The sequence below is a fragment of the Trichosurus vulpecula genome, chromosome 4 (assembly GCF_011100635.1).
Source record: "Trichosurus vulpecula isolate mTriVul1 chromosome 4, mTriVul1.pri, whole genome shotgun sequence".
NCBI lineage: Eukaryota > Metazoa > Chordata > Mammalia > Diprotodontia > Phalangeridae > Trichosurus > Trichosurus vulpecula.
Window position 1 is genome coordinate 145,741,662 of NC_050576.1, and position 18,234 is coordinate 145,759,895.

General features: G+C 39.5%; 1 protein-coding gene across 1 annotated transcript in view; it reads right to left on the reverse strand.

Moving 5' to 3' along the window:
• The window catches only part of EDARADD (EDAR associated death domain), a 98,367-nt gene extending 89,698 nt beyond the window's left edge, over positions 1–8,669 (reverse strand). Inside the window, exons 1-2 of the mRNA XM_036755551.1 lie at positions 8,580–8,669; positions 7,948–8,515 (exon numbers count right to left, since the gene is read on the reverse strand). Coding sequence (XP_036611446.1) covers positions 7,948–8,515; positions 8,580–8,669 — 658 coding nt within the window. The remainder of the gene's footprint in view (positions 1–7,947; positions 8,516–8,579) is intronic.
• Between the last annotated feature and the right edge of the window lie 9,565 nt (positions 8,670–18,234).

Here is an 18,234-nt window from a genome sequence, read left to right on the forward strand (position 1 = left end):
AGACAAACAGGAAAGCTAAGGTTTTGGGGATTACTCAGCTTGAGGGGGCAACAACAAGAAAAGAAAATTTTAAAGGAAACAGAGAGAAACAAGACATTAGGTTATCTCTGAAGCCAAGAGAAGAGAAAATATCCAGTAGAAAAAGGCACTCAACTGTGTCAGATATTACAGATGAGTTAAATAGGATGAAGACATAAAAGAGCCATTAGATATGGCAATTTATAAAGTAAATGATGGCATTTGAGAGAGCAGAAGCCAGATTACAGGGAGCCAAGGAGAGGCAGTGATGAGGAAATGGAAGCATTAGGGGTAGTCACATTTTTCACGTTGAGTCATTTGCAGGTTCCATGTCAAATATTCTGATACCTTCTCTATGTGGAGCTAGAAAAATCTGAGAGGAGACAGTAGATACATCAAGTCAATGTATACATGTGTGCTTCTAACGGCAAATACTAGACTGCAAATTACTCAAAGTAGGTTCAAAGAACTACTCCTAGCTCACTTCTTTCTGAGCAAATGCAGCTAAGCAAGAGAATGTACCAGATGCTTTCAAGCTTCACTATGTGCCATAAGCCAAAATCATGGCTCTTTGTGCTTTCTAGTGAGGAATTAAAGGTGATTCTTTGAATGTGTGATTGCAGAATCTATTTTCTGGGTACTATGGATTTTCTTTTGATCTACAGCTTTTTCCATTAATGGTTATAAAGAACTCCTGAAGTCTTGAACTATATCCATGATCACAAAAGTCTCCAAAGCAAGGGAGATGGCTATGCCGACCCCCTCTTTGATTCTTCTCACTCTTAGGTGCAAATGTGTTGCAGTTTCTTGAAATGGCTCTGCACCACCATTCTCAGAACTAGGTGTGGGAATGAAAGAAAGAAAGGCATTGAGATAAAGAAATAAGACTCTAACTTTGATTTCCCTGGCACCTACCCAACCAGTATTTCACAGATTTAAAGGTGTCAGTCAGTAGGATGCTGAATACTCAAGAGGATCAAAATGGAGGGAGAGGAGGAGAAGAGAGAGGAGACACATAACAAAGAAACATGAAAGAAAGACCCAGACAAGGGGAACATATTCAAGTGAGGAAAAGAAAACATAGAAAGCAGAAGCAAAATAAGATGAAAAAAGGTGATATAAGCATTGTAAGAAAGCATAAAATTAATAGCACTCTGTCCAGCAAGTCCAGAATAAGGGTGTGGCTGGCTAGGGAAGGGAGTTGGAGAGGAGCGGAGCTTCTGGTGGGGTAAACTTCTTTTGCTCTAATGGCTGGTAAAAATCGTAGGTAGCAGGAAGGGGAGCCAAGATGGCAGACAGAAGCCAGAAAGCTGCCTAAGCCCTCCCTAGCTTCCCTAGGAAACAATGTTAAATCAAGCCTCTAAATGGATACTGGAGCGATAGAACCCACAAAGAGACAGTGAAACAATTTTCCAGTTTAAGATAACTTAGAAGGACTTCAGGAAGGATCTGTCTCACTTGGGTAAAAGGGGAGCATAGCTCAGCACAGGTGATGTCTAGGCAAGCCAGGCAGAGGTTCTTAACTAGTGCACAGATCAGCAACTGAGGCCCCTCTGTTCTGGCTCAGCAGGTTAATGGCACAGCAGGCCAGCTATGAGGGCTCCAGCCCCAGTGCAGAAGGCAAATTGCTAGCCCCAGAACCCTGGCACAACAGGTGCAGCAAGCTCAGGTCACCCCAGCACAGTGGGCAAGCCATCAACACCTAAGGCCCCAGCGCACAAAACCAATGACCAGAACTCTGGCCCCCAGCACAAGAAGCTTAGGACAATGCCCTCAGTGCCACAGGAGGAGAGCTCACTTTTACAAATGAGCAAAAAACAAAAAAGAGCTCTGACCATAGAAAGCTACTATGGCAACAGGGAAGATCAAAACACAACTCAGAAGAGGACAACAATGTCAAAATGCCCACATGTGAAGCCTCAAAGGGGAATATGAATTGGAGTTATGCAGGAGAATTGTGAAAAAAAGAGTTAACAACTTGGAAAAGGAAGCACAAAAATTGAAACAACACTTTTAAAAGTAGAATTGACCAAATGGAAAAGGAAGTAAAAAAGCTAACTGAAGAAAATAATTCCTTAAAAATCAGAATTGGGCAAGTGGAAGCTAATGACTCCATGTGACATCAAGAATCAGTCAAACAAAATCAAAAGACTGAAAAAATAGAAGAAAATGTAAATCAGCTCATTGGAAAAACAACTGACCTGGAAAACAGATCCAGGAGAGATAATTTAAGAATTATTGGACTACCTGAAAGTCATGATCCAAAAAAGAGCCTGGACAGCATCTTTCAAGAAATTATCAAGGAAAGCTGCTAGAGCCAGAGGGCAAAATAGTCATTGAAAGAATCCACTGATCACCTCCTGAAAGAGATCCCAAAATGAAAACTCCAAGCAATATTGCAGCCAAATTCTAGAATTATCAGGTCAAGGAGAAAATACTATAAAGAGCCAAAAAGAAACAATTTAAATATCGTGGAGGAACAAGTCAGGATTACACAGGACTTAGCAGCTTTTATACTAAAGGAGTGGAGGGCTTGGAATATGATATTCTGGAAGGCAAAGGAGCTTGGACTACAACCAAGGATCAACTACCTAGAAAAATTGAGCACAATCTTTCAAAGAAAAAGATGGATATTCAATGAAATAGGGGACTTTCAATCATTCCTGATGAAAAGAAAAGAGCTGAACAGAAAATTCGATCTTCAAATTAAGACTCAAGAGAAGCAAAAATGGTAAACAAGAAAGAAAAACAAAACAAAACATGTTATTCAGTAAGGTTAAGCTGTTTGTATCCTTACAAAGGCAGATAGTACTTGTAAGTCTTAAGAACTGTATCTCAAAAGAAAAAGAAATTGAGGGAATAAAAATAGGCAATGAGGAAACAAAACTATCACTCTTTGAAGATGATATGATGATATACTTAGAGAATCCTTGAGAGTCAGCTAAAAAATTGCTTGAAGCAATTAACAACTTTAGCAAATTTGTAAGACATAAAATAAACCCACATAAACCATCAGTATTTCTATATATTACCCAAAAAGCCCAGCAGCAAGAGATAGAAAGAAAAATTCCACTTAAAATAACTTAAAATAACTTTGCCAAGACAAACCCAGAAACTATATGAACACAATCACAAAACACTTTTCACACAAATAAAGTCAGATCTAAACAACTGGAAAAACATCAGTTGCTCATGGGTAGGCTGAACTAATATAATAAAAATGATAATTCTACCTAAATGAATTTACTTATTCATTTCCATACCAATCAAACTACCAAAAATTATTTCATAGAGCTAGATAAGATAACAACAGAATTCATCTGGAAGAATAAAAGGTCAAGAATATCAAGGGAATTGATGAAAAATGCAAAGGAAGGCAGTCTAGCCATACCAGATCTAAAACTATATTATAAAATGGCAGTCACCAAAACTATTTAGAATGGTGGATCAGTGAAAATAGGTTAGGTACACAAGACACAGTAGTAAATGATTACAGTAATCTACTGTTTCATAAACCCAAAGGCTCCAGATTCTGGGATAAGAATTCACTATTTGACAAAAACTGCTAGGAAACTGAAAAAAATAGCATAGCAGAAATTAGGCATAGATAGACCAACATCTCACACCCTATACTAAGATAAGGCTGAAATGGGTACATAATTTAGACAAAAAGGGTGATGCCATAAGCAAATTAAGAGAGCAAGGAATATTTACCTGTCAGATCTATGGAGAAGGGAAGAATCTGTGACCAAACAAGAGATAGAGAACACTATGAAATGCAAAATGGATAATTTTATTATATTAAATTAAAAAGGTTTTGTACAAACAAAACTGATGCAACCAACATTAGAAAGAAAGCAGAAAGCTGGGAAATTATTTTTACATCCAGTGTTTCTAAAATTTCTAAAATATTTCCAATTTCTAAAATATATAGAGAACTGAGTCAAATTTATAAGAATAAAAGTCATTCCTCAATTGATATATGGTCAAAGGATATGAACAGGCAGTTTTCAAATGAAGAAATTAATATCTATAGGCATATGAAAAAATCCTCTAAATCACTATTGATTAGAGAAATGCAAATTAAAACAACTCTAAGGTATCACCTCGCATCTATCATATTGGCTAATATGACAGAAAAGGAAAATGATAAATGTTGGAGAAGATGTGGGAAAATTGTAACACTAAGGCATTGTTGGTGAAGCTGTGAACTGATCCAACCATTCTGGGAGAGCAATTTGGAACTATGCCCAAAGGGCTACAAAACTGTGCATACCTTTTGACCCAACAATACCACTACTAGGTCTGTATCCCAAAGAGATCATAAAAAAAGGAAAAGGAGCCTTATGTACAAAAATATTTATAGCAGCTCTTTTTGTGGTAGCCAACTTTCAACAGCTAGATAAAATCAAAATTACATATTCTCCCCCTCTAGGGGAAAAATTCTGATTTGGTCAGGATTATGCTGTATGTTACTAACAGAGTTAGTGAGATAGATATGAAAACAAATTAGTTTTCTAATGGTTGTATGTGTTATATGTGTCCTGAAGTTTTCTATTTTGGAAAACCCAAAATTGAGGGGATGCCCATCAATTGGGGAATGGCTGAGCAAGTTGTGGTATATGAATGTAATAGAATACTATTGTTCTCTAAGAAAAGACGAGCAGGTGGATTTCAGAAAAACTTGGAAAGATTTACAAAACTGATACTGAGTTAAGTGAGCAGAATCAAGAGAACACTGCACACAGTTAACAACAACATCCTTCAGTGATCAGCTATGACAGACTTATCTCTTCTCAGCAATACAACGATCCAAGACAATTCCAAAAGACACATGATGAAAAATGCTATCCACATCCAGAGAAAGAACTATAGAGCCTGAATGCAGAGCAAAGCGGACTATTTTCACTTTTTTGTTGTTTTTTCTTTCTCATGGCTTTTCCCTTTTGTTCTGATTCTTCTTTCACAACATGACTAATGTGGAAATATGCTTAACATGACCGTACATGCATAACCTATATCAGATTAATTACTGTCTTGGGGAGGGGAAAAAATTTGGAACTTATCAAAGTCTTATCAAAAAGAATGTTGAAAACTATCTTAACATGTAATTGGAAAAAATACTATTAAGTGCAAAAAACAAACTGGTGAGGAGTTAAAGCAAGAGATAAAAGCTGCTGGCTTTGCCCTTATGTAGACATACTCTGGTATGAAAGATAAACATAACTAACTGGATGGTGGATACAACAGTACAGGAAGCTTTTCCTAATGTTGACGCCAGGTTTGGAGTGGTAGGTTCAGTAGGTACAGCCAACACTAAAAGTGTCAATTTTCTGTGAAAAGATATAGGAAAACTAAAATTCTAGTCTTATATTTCAACATTGAAATGAAATAAAGAATATAATTTCTCATAGGATTGAAAATGGATCAGTGAATCTTATCACCATTATACAAATCAAAGACCCTTTCTTCATCTTTAATTTTCAACAGCTGGATAAAATCAAAATTACATATTCTCCCCCTCTAGAAGAAAAATTCTGATTTGGTCAGGGTTATGCTGCATATTACTAACAGAGTTAGTGAGATAGATATGAAAACAAATTAGTTTTCTAATGGTTATATGTGTCCTGAAGTTTTCTATTTTGGAAAACACAAAATTGTCCTGGGTTTTCTTAATGGGAAAAGGTTATATGTTTTTTATTCTACTGTTTATGTATATGTGCATATGTAGATATGTGTCTGTATCTGTCATGTAAAATACATAGATACATATATATATGCATATATATATTTACTTTAGGTGATGAATCCAGTTAAAATACTAACCCTGTTGAAGAAAAAAAAAGATATCAAGAGTATGTTTCTTCTGTCAGTTTGGCAGAGCTACTGTTTAACTTTTCTATCTATTCTTCAGCTTCAAGTTATACCACATTATCTGATAACAGTGTACTATGATTTCATTATATAAATGGAGGAGTTGCCATTCTGAAAATCAGAAGTCTTAATGAAATAACAGAAAAAGGCATCACCACTAACATTTTTTTAAAAAGATCATCAGGATTAAGTAACTTGCCCAGGAACACAAAGTTAATAAGTGTCTGAGGCCAAATTTCAACTCGACCCTCTTCACTTCAGGGTTTGCGCTCCATCCACTGCACCATCTAGCTGCCCCACCATTAACATTTAATACTTTGGGGGGTACCAGGTATAGAAGCTAGATCCATTATCAAGTCTTAGAATTCACCAGAGGGCAACAGGGTGGAGACTGGCCCCTAAGAGTTGAGTGCTTAAATTTCTCTGATGGTACTCCTAACATCAAGCACAAGAAGAGGTGAAAAGAAATGATGAGTGTGGAGGTAAGAAGGAGGAATCCAGGAAGTAAAGGAGGGCTCCTAAAGGATCAGTATGAGCAGTAATAGCTTAAGAGCAGGACAGGAAATAATTTGCCAGGCAAAAATCACCTAGCATGACATGGCATTTGTGCCACTAAATTCTACATTTGGATATGCAAAAGATCAGGTCTCCACTCCAGGAGTTTCCATAATGCTTTATCTCCATTTCCTGCCTCTTTTCAAAGGAAAGGGGTGAATTGGAGGTGGGTATATCCTTCTTACAGAGATATCTAGGCGAGTTTATCCATTTTCTTCCATTTGTAACTTCACACTGCTTAATAATCAACGGCCCTTAATAAATACTTGTTCACTTGTTTGCTACTCTAGGAAACTCCTCAAGGCACAGCACATTAACAAACAGCTAAAATCAATACTCTGATTTAAACTTTCGGTCAACTATTCATCTCCATTTCTTAATGTCTTTTACCTTTTTTTGTGTCCCTAGCACTTAACAGAGTCCCTACCACATAGTAGGTACTTAATAAATGTATAAGATGTCTTTTCTGTCAAAGTTCAAGTAACTGAATATGAAGCACACTCATTTCGAGTAATTACTTTTGGCCCTTCCTAGAGGGGCCAATCCCAGAAACTTCCAGAGAAACAGCATCGATGGAGTCTGGATTCTACATAGGGAGGACAAGACCAAGAGGATGCCCCTAGCTATGTAGTTGGGAGAGGTAGTGAGTTCATGGTGAGTTCGGTCGAAGGTTTTTGCTCCATTTCAGTATCAGAGGCAGTATAAAAAGAGGAGAAAACATTGCGGTCAAACCCACCATAGATGTGAACTCACCGCTCACTGAATTTCTCTTGATTCTGTGCCTTTCATTGTACGCCCAGTCCTTAGCACAGCGACTGGCCTATAGTAAGTAAGCCCTTAATAGATGATTGTTGACTGACCGGATCCTGACTTTCTAAACTTTCTAGTAAGTACAGCGGGGAATGACACGGTTCACTTTCTCCACTCCTCACCCAACCCCCACTGTGGGACTAAGGTAAGAAGGAGATGGGGGAGGGGGGCGGGGAACTACACAGTATGCAAGTGGGGAAGGTGGAAATAGGAGACAGAATCAAACACTTAAACTGCTTTATGCCAGGGAGATTGGCTGGACGTGTTTCAACCTGGCATCTCCCGGTCCACAACAAAAGCGACGGGGGCCAAGAAATGGAAAGAGGGCAGGAGGAGGCTCAAGAGGAAAGAAGAATGGGATGGGGAAAGGAGACAAGGAGCGGGGAGTGGGAGTGGGAGGGGGGGGGAATTAGCAACTGCCCACCCTCGATCTTGTTTTTCAGGAGTTCCCAAACGACCACGGGGCCCCTTCCTGCACAGCAAGCACTGCTCCAGACGGGGCCCCGGGTGGGGAATGTGGGTGGGGGTGCCACGTTGGGTGCCCATCCCGCGCCTCCTCACGTCCGGTCAGCCGCTGAGACTCAGTCCTCCTCTCTCTCCCCGCCCCTCTCCTAGACCCAGCGGCCAGCCCTCAGGGCACCGCTACCCGCCCGGCAGGTGAGGGTACGCCCCACCTTGATGTCAGCTTACCTGTAAGCAGAGGGTCCTCGGCAGAAGCCATGGAAGCGGGGTGGGGGCGCACCAGTACCAGCTTGGGGCTGGGGAGCCCGCTGGGAAATGGGGAAGCGTGGGGAAAGCGAGGCGAAAAAAAAGTGGAAGGAAGACTGGGAAGGGGAAGGATGGGAACTCCGGCTTTCCCGGGTCGGTCTGATAAAAACACCCCAACTCCTCCTCCTCCTCCTCCTGGTGTCTTCGCTGGCTTCTTCCTTGTACTCACTTCCTGCTTGGGTACGAAGCGGAGCCCCCTCTGTGCGCGTCTCGAGCTCCCTCCCCTAGCTAGGTTCCGAGCTGGAGTGGGGGCTCCCTGCCGCTCTCCCTGCCCGCGTGCGGGCGCTCCGGCTCCGCTAGCCCTGCTACCCCTTCGCCCGCCGAAGCCGAGCGCGTTGGCTGCCCGCTCCGGACTCCTCTTTCGCCGCGGCCGCTCCTTGGAGCCACGAGCACCGATCCCACAATTGCCTAACTGCGGCTCGGGACCGGGCTTCTCGATCTGTGCTGCGAACCAGATGATTAACCTTAGCCGACGGTAGCCGTAGTCCCACTATATGTAGGCAGACCGCAGTGAACTTCCCTGGATGCCACCCTGGTTAGGACCCCAGAGGTACCTGTGTGCGGCAGGCATAGTTTGTGATATATACGGTAGTCTGATATTTAAGCAATTTCCTGATCTTTATGTAGACGGGGTTCTGATGCATGATAGTACATGCTAATAATTTCTATTTTGATTTTTTTCCTTTTTGCATTAGTCATTACCTGACCTCCCCCGGGGAAGTACTACAACAAAGAGAATGAAAAGACGATTCTCATCGCAAAACTCATTAGCAGTACCTAGGCCTTTTAGTGAAGTAGTTACTGTGAATAAGTGTGGAGATGTTTAATTCTTATAAGAAAGCTTAGGATTTAAGTTCTAACGACGAGCAGATCTAAAGTTGGAAGCGACTTCAGAGGAATCTAGTTCAATACCTCCATTTTGCAGATGAAGAAACAGACTCAGGTTAAAAGACTTACCCAAAGTCACACAGGTAGAAATGATAGCTGAGACTTTAAAGGGATTCCTTAGTGGGGGGAAAGCCCTCCCTCCTCACCTAATGGAATTTCTTAGCTTTCTTCAAAGTTCGGTTCAAACGTCACCTCCTACAAAAAGCCTATCTTAATCTCTCCAATACAGACCCCAGTTGCTAATACCCTTCTGATGAAAAAATATATATATTTTGTATTTAATTTTCTACATGCATGTTCAATAAGATGTGAGCTCTTGGAGGACACAGACTGCTTGGTTATTGTATTTTTATCCCCAGTACCTAACATATAGCATTTAGTAAATGTTTGCTGAATTGAATCCAATCAGTATATTGTGGTCTGGACCTATGGTGTAGGAAACTCTTTGTATGGAAATTACCTATGACTTCTATTTTCAGAGTTGTCCGAGGTCATGAGAGGGTAAGTAGTTTACTCAGGGTCACAAAGCTAGTATGCATCAAAGGTCACAGGCAAGACTTGAACTCAGGTCTTACTAAGTCCAAAATTGGCTGTTTTCTGTTAAACTATGCTGCTGAAAGGCATAGGTAGATAGAGAGACAGACACACTGGTAATAGATATATACATATTTATGCATATGGGCATATATGTGTAGGTATGTATGTAAGCTATACTAGTACATATGTATGTATGTATGTATGTATGTATAGAGAATATACTTTAGTTATATTTCTAAGTATTCATAAAAGCCTTTATTAATCACAAAGCTTCCACACATATGTGGTGACATTGAAGTAAATAGAAGTTTGGAGGGATTGTAATTATTCCCTAACTGCCATTCATATTTAGGAAGACAAGGATGAAATTGACTACAAGCAAGTAATTTCTTGCCCTTTACCACAAAAAATTGTTTACAAAGGATGAACACTGCCTAAAAATGGGATTTGTACCATTTTTGTAGCAGTGCATAATATTGTTAATGTCACAGACTAAGTACATGTTTAACATTAATCACTTGACAAGCATTTATCAAATACTTTCTATGTGCTAGGCATTGACCTAATCACCTGGTCTGATCTGCTCAAAAATCACCAGCAAATGACTGACATACTAAATGACTGACTTACCGGCTTGGTGCCCAGGGAGTGGCTCTTTGCTTAACCCAGGCTGCTTTGCAGTCCTGAGTCCCATAGCACTTTGAAGATGTCTTCTTCAGTCTCAGAAATATGCCATGGATGAAACAATACATTAGTCAAAGAGATGAGGCTTTAAAAATGGAAAAAATCCTCTGTGTAGGGAAAATAAAACAGCCTAGATGAAATATCTCTGGGGAAGCTGTGGGTGGAAAGACACACTTCCTCTTCCTCTCCCTCTGCCCTGTGATGGAAAGGGAAATTTTTTAAATGGGTATTCTTTTTGTTGACCAGTTGGGGAGTTTGTGTTGTGGTTCTGCTTTTCTCATAAAGGGACTAATTTTTGAGATCAGTCAGCTGGAACTGCTTCTAATCAACTCAGGAGATCTTGCCACCAATACAACCTCAGTGGACGCCCAAAAACTTTAGGTTGCCTTGACTCACAACTATAAACCTCTAAAAACAAAGATTTTGTAACCGGAACCCCAGACCTTGGACTAGAATTCACTTATTGATAAATAACTCGGATGCCTTATTATGCCAAGTAGAAATTGGTAAGGGGCGGGGGGAGTATATGACTTTTTTATTTTTTTAATGAAAATTGGATCAAGGACAAACCTTAGTATTTCCAGTTCCCTCTGATTCCTGTTAACTTCCTCAGGTCTCTATACTACCATTTATAAAATGGAATGCACATAGAAGGGATAGTAATAATTAAACTACCACATGGGTCACTATGAAAGAGGAAACTAACAAAGTTTTTTTGCTTGGGTAGCACCATATACTAAAATTGGAATAATTTAAAAAAATCACAGAATAGGAGAAGGTTCAGGGGAAGACAGATGAGCAGGATAATTATGAAACTGATGTGTTGAATTTATTATATATTTTACAAATAAATAAATATGTAGTAGTGCAAAGGTTCTCAACTTATGGTCCTTGAATTTGTTTTTTTAAAGATATTTTGATAACTGTCAATACAATTTATTTCCTTTGTAATCCTCTGTATTTATTTTATGTACTTAAAAACATTATTCTGGGGTACCTAGGTGGCACAGTGAATAGAGCACCGACCCTGGTGTCAGGAGAACCTGAGTTCAAATCTGGCCTCAGGCACTTGACACTTACTAGCTGTGTGACCTTGGGCAAGTCACTTAACCCCAATTGCCTTGCCTTCCTCCCTCAAAAAAAAAAGAGAGAGGAAAAAAAAACACATTCTGAGAAGGGGTCCATGGGCTTTACTAGACCACCAAAGAAGTCCAAGACACACAAAAGGTTAGAGAGCCCTATACAAATATTCATGGTTTCATACACAATCTTCTTTCTGTTCTTTGTATATGGCAAAGTTCATATTTGTCAAGTTTAGACTAAAAAATTTTTTAATAACAAAGTTATAGAAATCATTGCAAAAATAAAATACCATATACAGGTCCTCAGTCATTATCTTCACTTTCCCTTGAGAACACTAAAAATGGACAAAATAATCAGTCAATACAAAAAAAAAAATTTCCCTGAATCTAACCTCTCTCTGATCCACTAGGGTTTCCTAAGAATTTGGATTTTTTACACAAACTCAAGTTGATGGCACTCCATTTCTTCTACATTAAGCATTTTATTTTTATTGACTCTTCAGAGCAGAGCCTATGCCTAATTTCATTGGAACCTCCTTTCTGCTGACTGCCTGGCAAGAAGAGGCAATTAATCTGTTGAATAAATATTGACTTGTTGACTAAAAGAACTTCATTGATTTGAGTCAAGCATTTTGATTCTTCTAAAAGGAACTTTTTTGTCAATGCAACTCTAGTGAGCTCAGTCTATAAGCTTAAGAGGCACACCTCATAGATTCACCAGGGATGTTCGCTGCTTCTTTGATGTTAGATATAATTTACCTTTGCATTTGAGTAGCACCATGGTGCTAGCAGCATGATCCTGGGCACACTGTAATGTCTTGACTTGCCCATGAATTGGATCGAAGTGAAGCAGAGTTGCATAAAGTCGTCAGCCTCACTCTCCCTTCCAAAGTCATAGAAGACAGAAGTCAGGAGGACTGGCGATGGCCCTGGATGCAGTGCATGACCTTGTTGTCTTTTATGTCTGACCCAGCTCTGAGGGCTCCAGAGCATCAGTTTCAGCTGCCTCCGATGCTTTTGGAACAAATTGTTCTCATCCACCAATTTCATGGAGGGACGTCTTCACATGCTTTGGGTAGACACCTCTCTAATTTCATGGATGGGTTTGTGGCCTGTTACCCTCAACCTGTTTTAGCCCATCAGTGTTGATGGTTTTACTGGGGTGTGGCTGCTGCTCATGCTACTGCTTCTTGGAGCCATAGGTGAGAGTTGAGTGCGTGGCCAATAAGTGCTTAATAAATGTTTATTGACTGACTGACTATTGAAACAATCCCATGTTAGTTTTGTTCTTTTACCAGAACTGGACCAATATTTATCACAGTACTTCTCATAACAGAATCAGATAGCAGAATCACTGAAGATGAAATAAAAGAATCACCAAATAACTTTTTAGGAGCAGACTAAAATATAATGGGAAACAGGAGAGAGACAGGAGAAATATCTTATTTTTTTAAAATTGATATCTTTTGTTTTTATATCACCTTCACTTTCTAATATCTCTTTCCCTCCTCCTACCCTATTATGCTCACATAATAAAAAATAAACAGAAAAGGGGTGGGGGGGGGAAGAGTTCAGCAAAACTACTAATACATTGGGGCAGCTAGGTGGTTCAATGAATAGCGCACCAGCCCTGGAGTCAGGAGGACCTGAGTTCAAATCCAGCCTCAGACTCTTGACACTCACTAGCTGCGTGAACTTGGGCAAGTCACTTAACCCCAATTACCTTAGCCTTTTCCCCTCCAAAGAAAAGCAAAAATCTACCAACACATCAACCAAGTTCACATGCCTTCACATGTCTCTCCGTTCCCTTAAGATGCAGCTCAAGCACCATTTTCTGCATGAAGTCCTTCTCCCCAACTGCTTGTGTCTTTTGTTCTATTCTTCATTTAACTACTTTGTATATATTTTTATTTATTCACTTTATATGTATGTTATATATATTTATATATCTACTTCTTGTCTCTCCCATTACAATGTAAACTTTCGTTCTTTGTTCTTGTATCCCTTGTTGCCTACTAGCACAATGCCTGTCACATAGTAGGTTATTAATACATACTTGATGATTGATTGATTGGTCCTACAATATATGCAATGTTCTAAACCCATAGTTTCCCACCTCTGGAAAGAAAGGCTTAGAGGTGTATTCTTATCCCTCAGGAAAAAAAATTTAAAACATACACTAGGGAAGTCTCAAATAATATAGCTCTGTTGAGACCTTCTGAAATTTAATGTAGCAGATGGAATAGTGTGGTATGTGAGGCACATAGATTAGGTAAATTTAGGTACTTGGAATTTCTCTTGGTAAGACTGACTAATTTTATATCCCATCTAAGTCTAGTACACAAAGCACTTTTGTGAATATGCATTTGATGAAGGAGGTGTAAAACTAGAATGTAATGGTAATTTAGGTATATTTATTTATTTGTCAATTTATTTAACAAACCACTTTTTCATCTGGTATGGTACCTCTTGGAGGCAAGAGTAGGTGTGGGGTCTTGGGGACTGTGAAGTTATACAAATCTCAGAATGAATTTCTACTCAGGATGGCTTCACACACTGGCACCATTTTCAAAGGCCTTTGTGAAACAGTATTTGAAGAAGTTGTTCGAAAGTAAAATAAAGATTTCTCCCATAAAATGTAGTATCCTTTAGGCCAGGGCCTGTTTTATTTTTGTCTTTGTAAATCTGGTGCTTAGAGTACATAGAGTACACTGAATAAAAGCTTGCTGAATAAATTAAGGTACTTACAATTCATTCATTCAATATGTATCTATTGAGCTACATATTCAAGGCTGTAGGCTACATATTCAAGGAGTAGGCCCTGAGAAGGCTATAAAATAAATGTAATATATAGTACACCTTTTAGGACTATGTGAATAGATGCATATATTGTAGGACACAGCCTTTGTGTTGGTTGACTTTTGCTTAACTTTTTCTTATTGTTACAAGAGAAGGCTTCTTGGACAGGGATGAAGGAAATATTTCAAAATGACTCTAATTTTGGTAGCCAGACAGATAGATAGATAGATAGATCAAACATTTATTAAGCTCTTATTATATGCCAAGCACTATGCTAAAGGCTGGTGATATAAATACCAGCATGCAAGACAGTCCCAACGCTCAAGGATCTTACATGCTAGTGAGGGAAGACAACATATAAAGGCTAAGTGAAAAGAGCATTTGGGGGGAGAAGGGTACCTAGGTGAGGGCAAGGTGATTGGCAAGAAGATGGAGAAGTCTAGAGAGTAAGCTGAACTGGGAATGAAGGAACCATGGCTGGGCATCTTCAAGAAATGGTCCTGGCTATGGAGTTCCAATCAGCAGACTGGGCCAAAAAGCATCAACAAAGTGTTAGTTTAAAAAATAGCCTGTTTCCTCCAGTGGCTTAGTTTCTGTCTCAGAGAGACACAAATCTTTTGCATGTGAAACAGATAAGTAACAGTTCAAGGCGTCATATGGTTGAAGGCCCCAGTGACTCCTGATGAAGCAACACTAAAAACAGGAGTTTGAAGGTAGACACTAGTTTTGCCTGGAGCCAGAAAGACCTTGGAGATAAGATGGAACTTGAGCTGGTCATTAAAGGATAGGTAAGAATTAAACATTTAGAGTATGGTCCTATATAACATCCCAAAATCTAAATATGGGGGCTGGTGGTAGATAGCAGTGCCCAAGGCAATGAGGCTTGATCATATATAGATCATAGATTTAGAAATGGACAGGATTATAAAGGTCCAAAATTTTCAGGAAACTGAAGGAAGCCCACAAGCTAAATATCTTGCCAAAGGTCGCAAAGGACAGGCAGATTGGGACTAGATTATGCAGAGTCTTAACTACTGGCCTGAGGAGTTTGGATTTTATCCTACGAGATATTTGAAATTTTTAAGAAAGGAAATGGATTGACAAAATCAATCTTTTAGGAAGATTAGTATGGCAGCAGGGCATAGGAGTAAATAGGCATGTTCATAAAATTTAAAATACTATTTAATTGTGAGTTCTTAATATCATTAGTATTTAAAATGTGGGATAATTCATATTCTTGAAAACTTTAAGTACACTTAATGAAATGGTTGCTTTTTTTTTCCTTTAAGCATTAAGTTGACAAGCCAAAAGTTTTAGCACTTTCTTGATTCTTCTTTGATAAGCTTGTAACCTTCCTCTAAAGATACTGAAGCGCTTAAAGAGCCTTTCTACGTTTCCAAGTAATAGTAGATTAAATCTACAATGCCTACTCATACTTTTCTACATTGAATTACTCAGTGCAGAGGTACAGTCAAGTTGGAAACCACAGTGCCTGCTCTGCCTTTCCCACAGAGGGGGAAGGTAATCTGTGGTTGATTCTCAGTACAGCAAACTATTTAAAACACTCACCACCAGGAATGACCAGTAGGAAAAAAGAAGAGAAAAGAAGACCTGAAACATGGAGAAACTATAAGTCATTGGGCACTTATTAAGCACTTACGATTAAATGCTTGTTGACTTCAGAAAGTACTTCCAAAGAAACCTCAGAGTTATCACTCTCCAAATGTTCCTTTGTTCAACTGGTTGTAGAGCATCAATATGGGTGAGTAACTGGGCTCAGTCTTTGGCCCCAGAAGATGCGTCCTATTCAGTATCTTTTTACAAAAGACTTTTATTCCTATAATTCTTATTCCTATACAGCTCAGCTATGTGCCTTTTTTTCCCCCTGCTTTTATACTCCCACTATACCATCTACATAATCCTCATCTCCATTGTTGATAATGTATTGAGACTGTCCTCCTATATGTATCATGGAGGTGTCCTTGTGGCATAAAAGGAGACAGAATAGGCTTCTCTAACCTGTTCTCTCCCAACCCTTTGCCAAAGGAGAATTCAATTCCTTCCTGGAGGGGAAGCTAGAGGTTGGGCCAAATGCTTGACCACTATGCTCTCCTCAGAGAGAGGGGATACCAGGCCAAGATTATATGTATCTGGTCCTTTAAATATCATTAGTCTAAGAGATGTAGTTTTCGGGGTCAAGCTAAATTTCTGATTGGATGTTTCTTAATGGGGAAAGGAAGATCAAAGCTTTATATCCAAGGCTTGACCCCTTTACCACCACATATGTTTCACAATGAATCCACATAGCAGGTAGCAAAGAAACCCATTTATCCAAGTTGAAAGCAAAATTGAAATCAGAGAAAGTATACATAAGAGAATATATACCAGACAATTTGGAGTGAAGTTCTCCCATTGGGATCAAAATAACTCAGCTCAACCAAGAGAGAGAATCTTAGACCTCACCCAAGGGGAAATTTCCTGAAGTTTCTAGTGTAGCCAGCTGGGGATAGGGACATGATGGAGACTACTAGCTCCTCTCATGTCAGCTGCCTCCCATTGTGTTATTCTTCCTTCAGCAACCTGAAGTGGGGCCGGCATCTTCCAGCTTTTCTCTCAAAGCTGGAAGCCAGAAGTGCCCAAAGCAACTACAAAACCTGATGAGCTTGAAGAGACTTTTGAAACCCAGAGAAAGTCTGAAAGGAGAGAGCTCTCCCTTGGCTGTTCTTACCAACTCTACTCTGCCCTTTATGCAGGTGTGGGATGCTGATCTCCATGAGCAATGAGGACAGAGTGTCCATGAGCAATGGGGACAGATTCCTGTACCAATGGGCTTTGGGACCCAGGTTACATTAACAAACACCCCTTCATTATCAATCTCTTTTTCTCGCACTCCTTCAACTTTCTGCCCCTTACTTATAACCTGGCTTTCTCCTCATCCCTTAACACCTGCATCAGTGCTAGCTGCTCCTTTTTTTTTAGGTTCCTTCCCTCTCCACCAAGTAAAGAGGCAGAGTTGGCATACTCTTTTCTCCTCACTTTCATTTCCAGACTCTCCCTTTTTCACTATCTCTCTTCCTTTGAAGTTTGCACTGTCCAATCATATCATGCTGTCCAGACTTAATCTATGGACTTCCTAGTCATTTTCCCTTCTCCCTCAATGAATTCAGTTCCTATCTCACAGTCTGATTTTCCACTCCAACATTTATCTTTGCTGATTTGTTATTCATATTCATGATGCTGACTTCAGTTTATCACCTTCCCCACTCCACAATTCCCCACCCCACATAACTCCTATAATGTCATTATAATCGCACTCAGCTACCCACAGGGTTTATCACACTTCGTCATCAGCCCAAATTGCTTCCCCATCCAAGCTGTTGAACTCTTGAAATTTTTGTTCCTGATTATAATGTGCTGCCCATTCACTCCTCCCCTTCTTCCACTCCTTCTACCATTACCCCTATTCTGCCCTCACTTTCCTCCCAGTCTTGACTTAATAGCTAATGGTTCAATAGAGCCCTCTCCTTCATCCATAAATCACTCATACCTTATTTGAATACTATTCAGCACCTTCTGATCCTCTACCCTAGATCACTGCGATCATTTTATTTCTTAGCTCCCACTTTTGAGCAACTGCAAACTGATAGAGTAAATCACAAAATGAAAGATTGGATCCACCAAAATTTCATCTTTATAAACTTAACGGGACCCTGAATTGCACACAAATCCTTTTATTCACATCAAGCAGTTAACAAGCTGATGAGATCTTACAGGTTAATGAGATCTTACAGGTTGATGAGGTTATCCCAATAATGAGCTTTCTAGTGCATAATGGAGTAGTCAATCAGAGAAGTCCCAAAGTAGTGTAGCCAGGTGAGAAGAGATGATGTTTGAACCTAGCTCTCTCATTAAATGGAGACATGTAATATTGATTTGGTAATGAGGGTATGAATTTTTTGATTCCTCTGAAATATTAATTCACTTCCTCCTATACTTCTAATTTTTCTTATCATACCTTTTACTCTTTGGATTATTTAGCCCAGTGGTTCTCTGTTTGTCATTTTTACAGTCACTCAGACATTGTGTGTGGCTTTTCTTTAAAAAAAAAATCAAAGAGACAGAAACACTCCCCCCTCCCATATGCTTAATCTGCATCTTACACAAATGACAAGAAAATAAATATTTCATTTCTTAATCTTTCATCTCTATCTAAATGTTT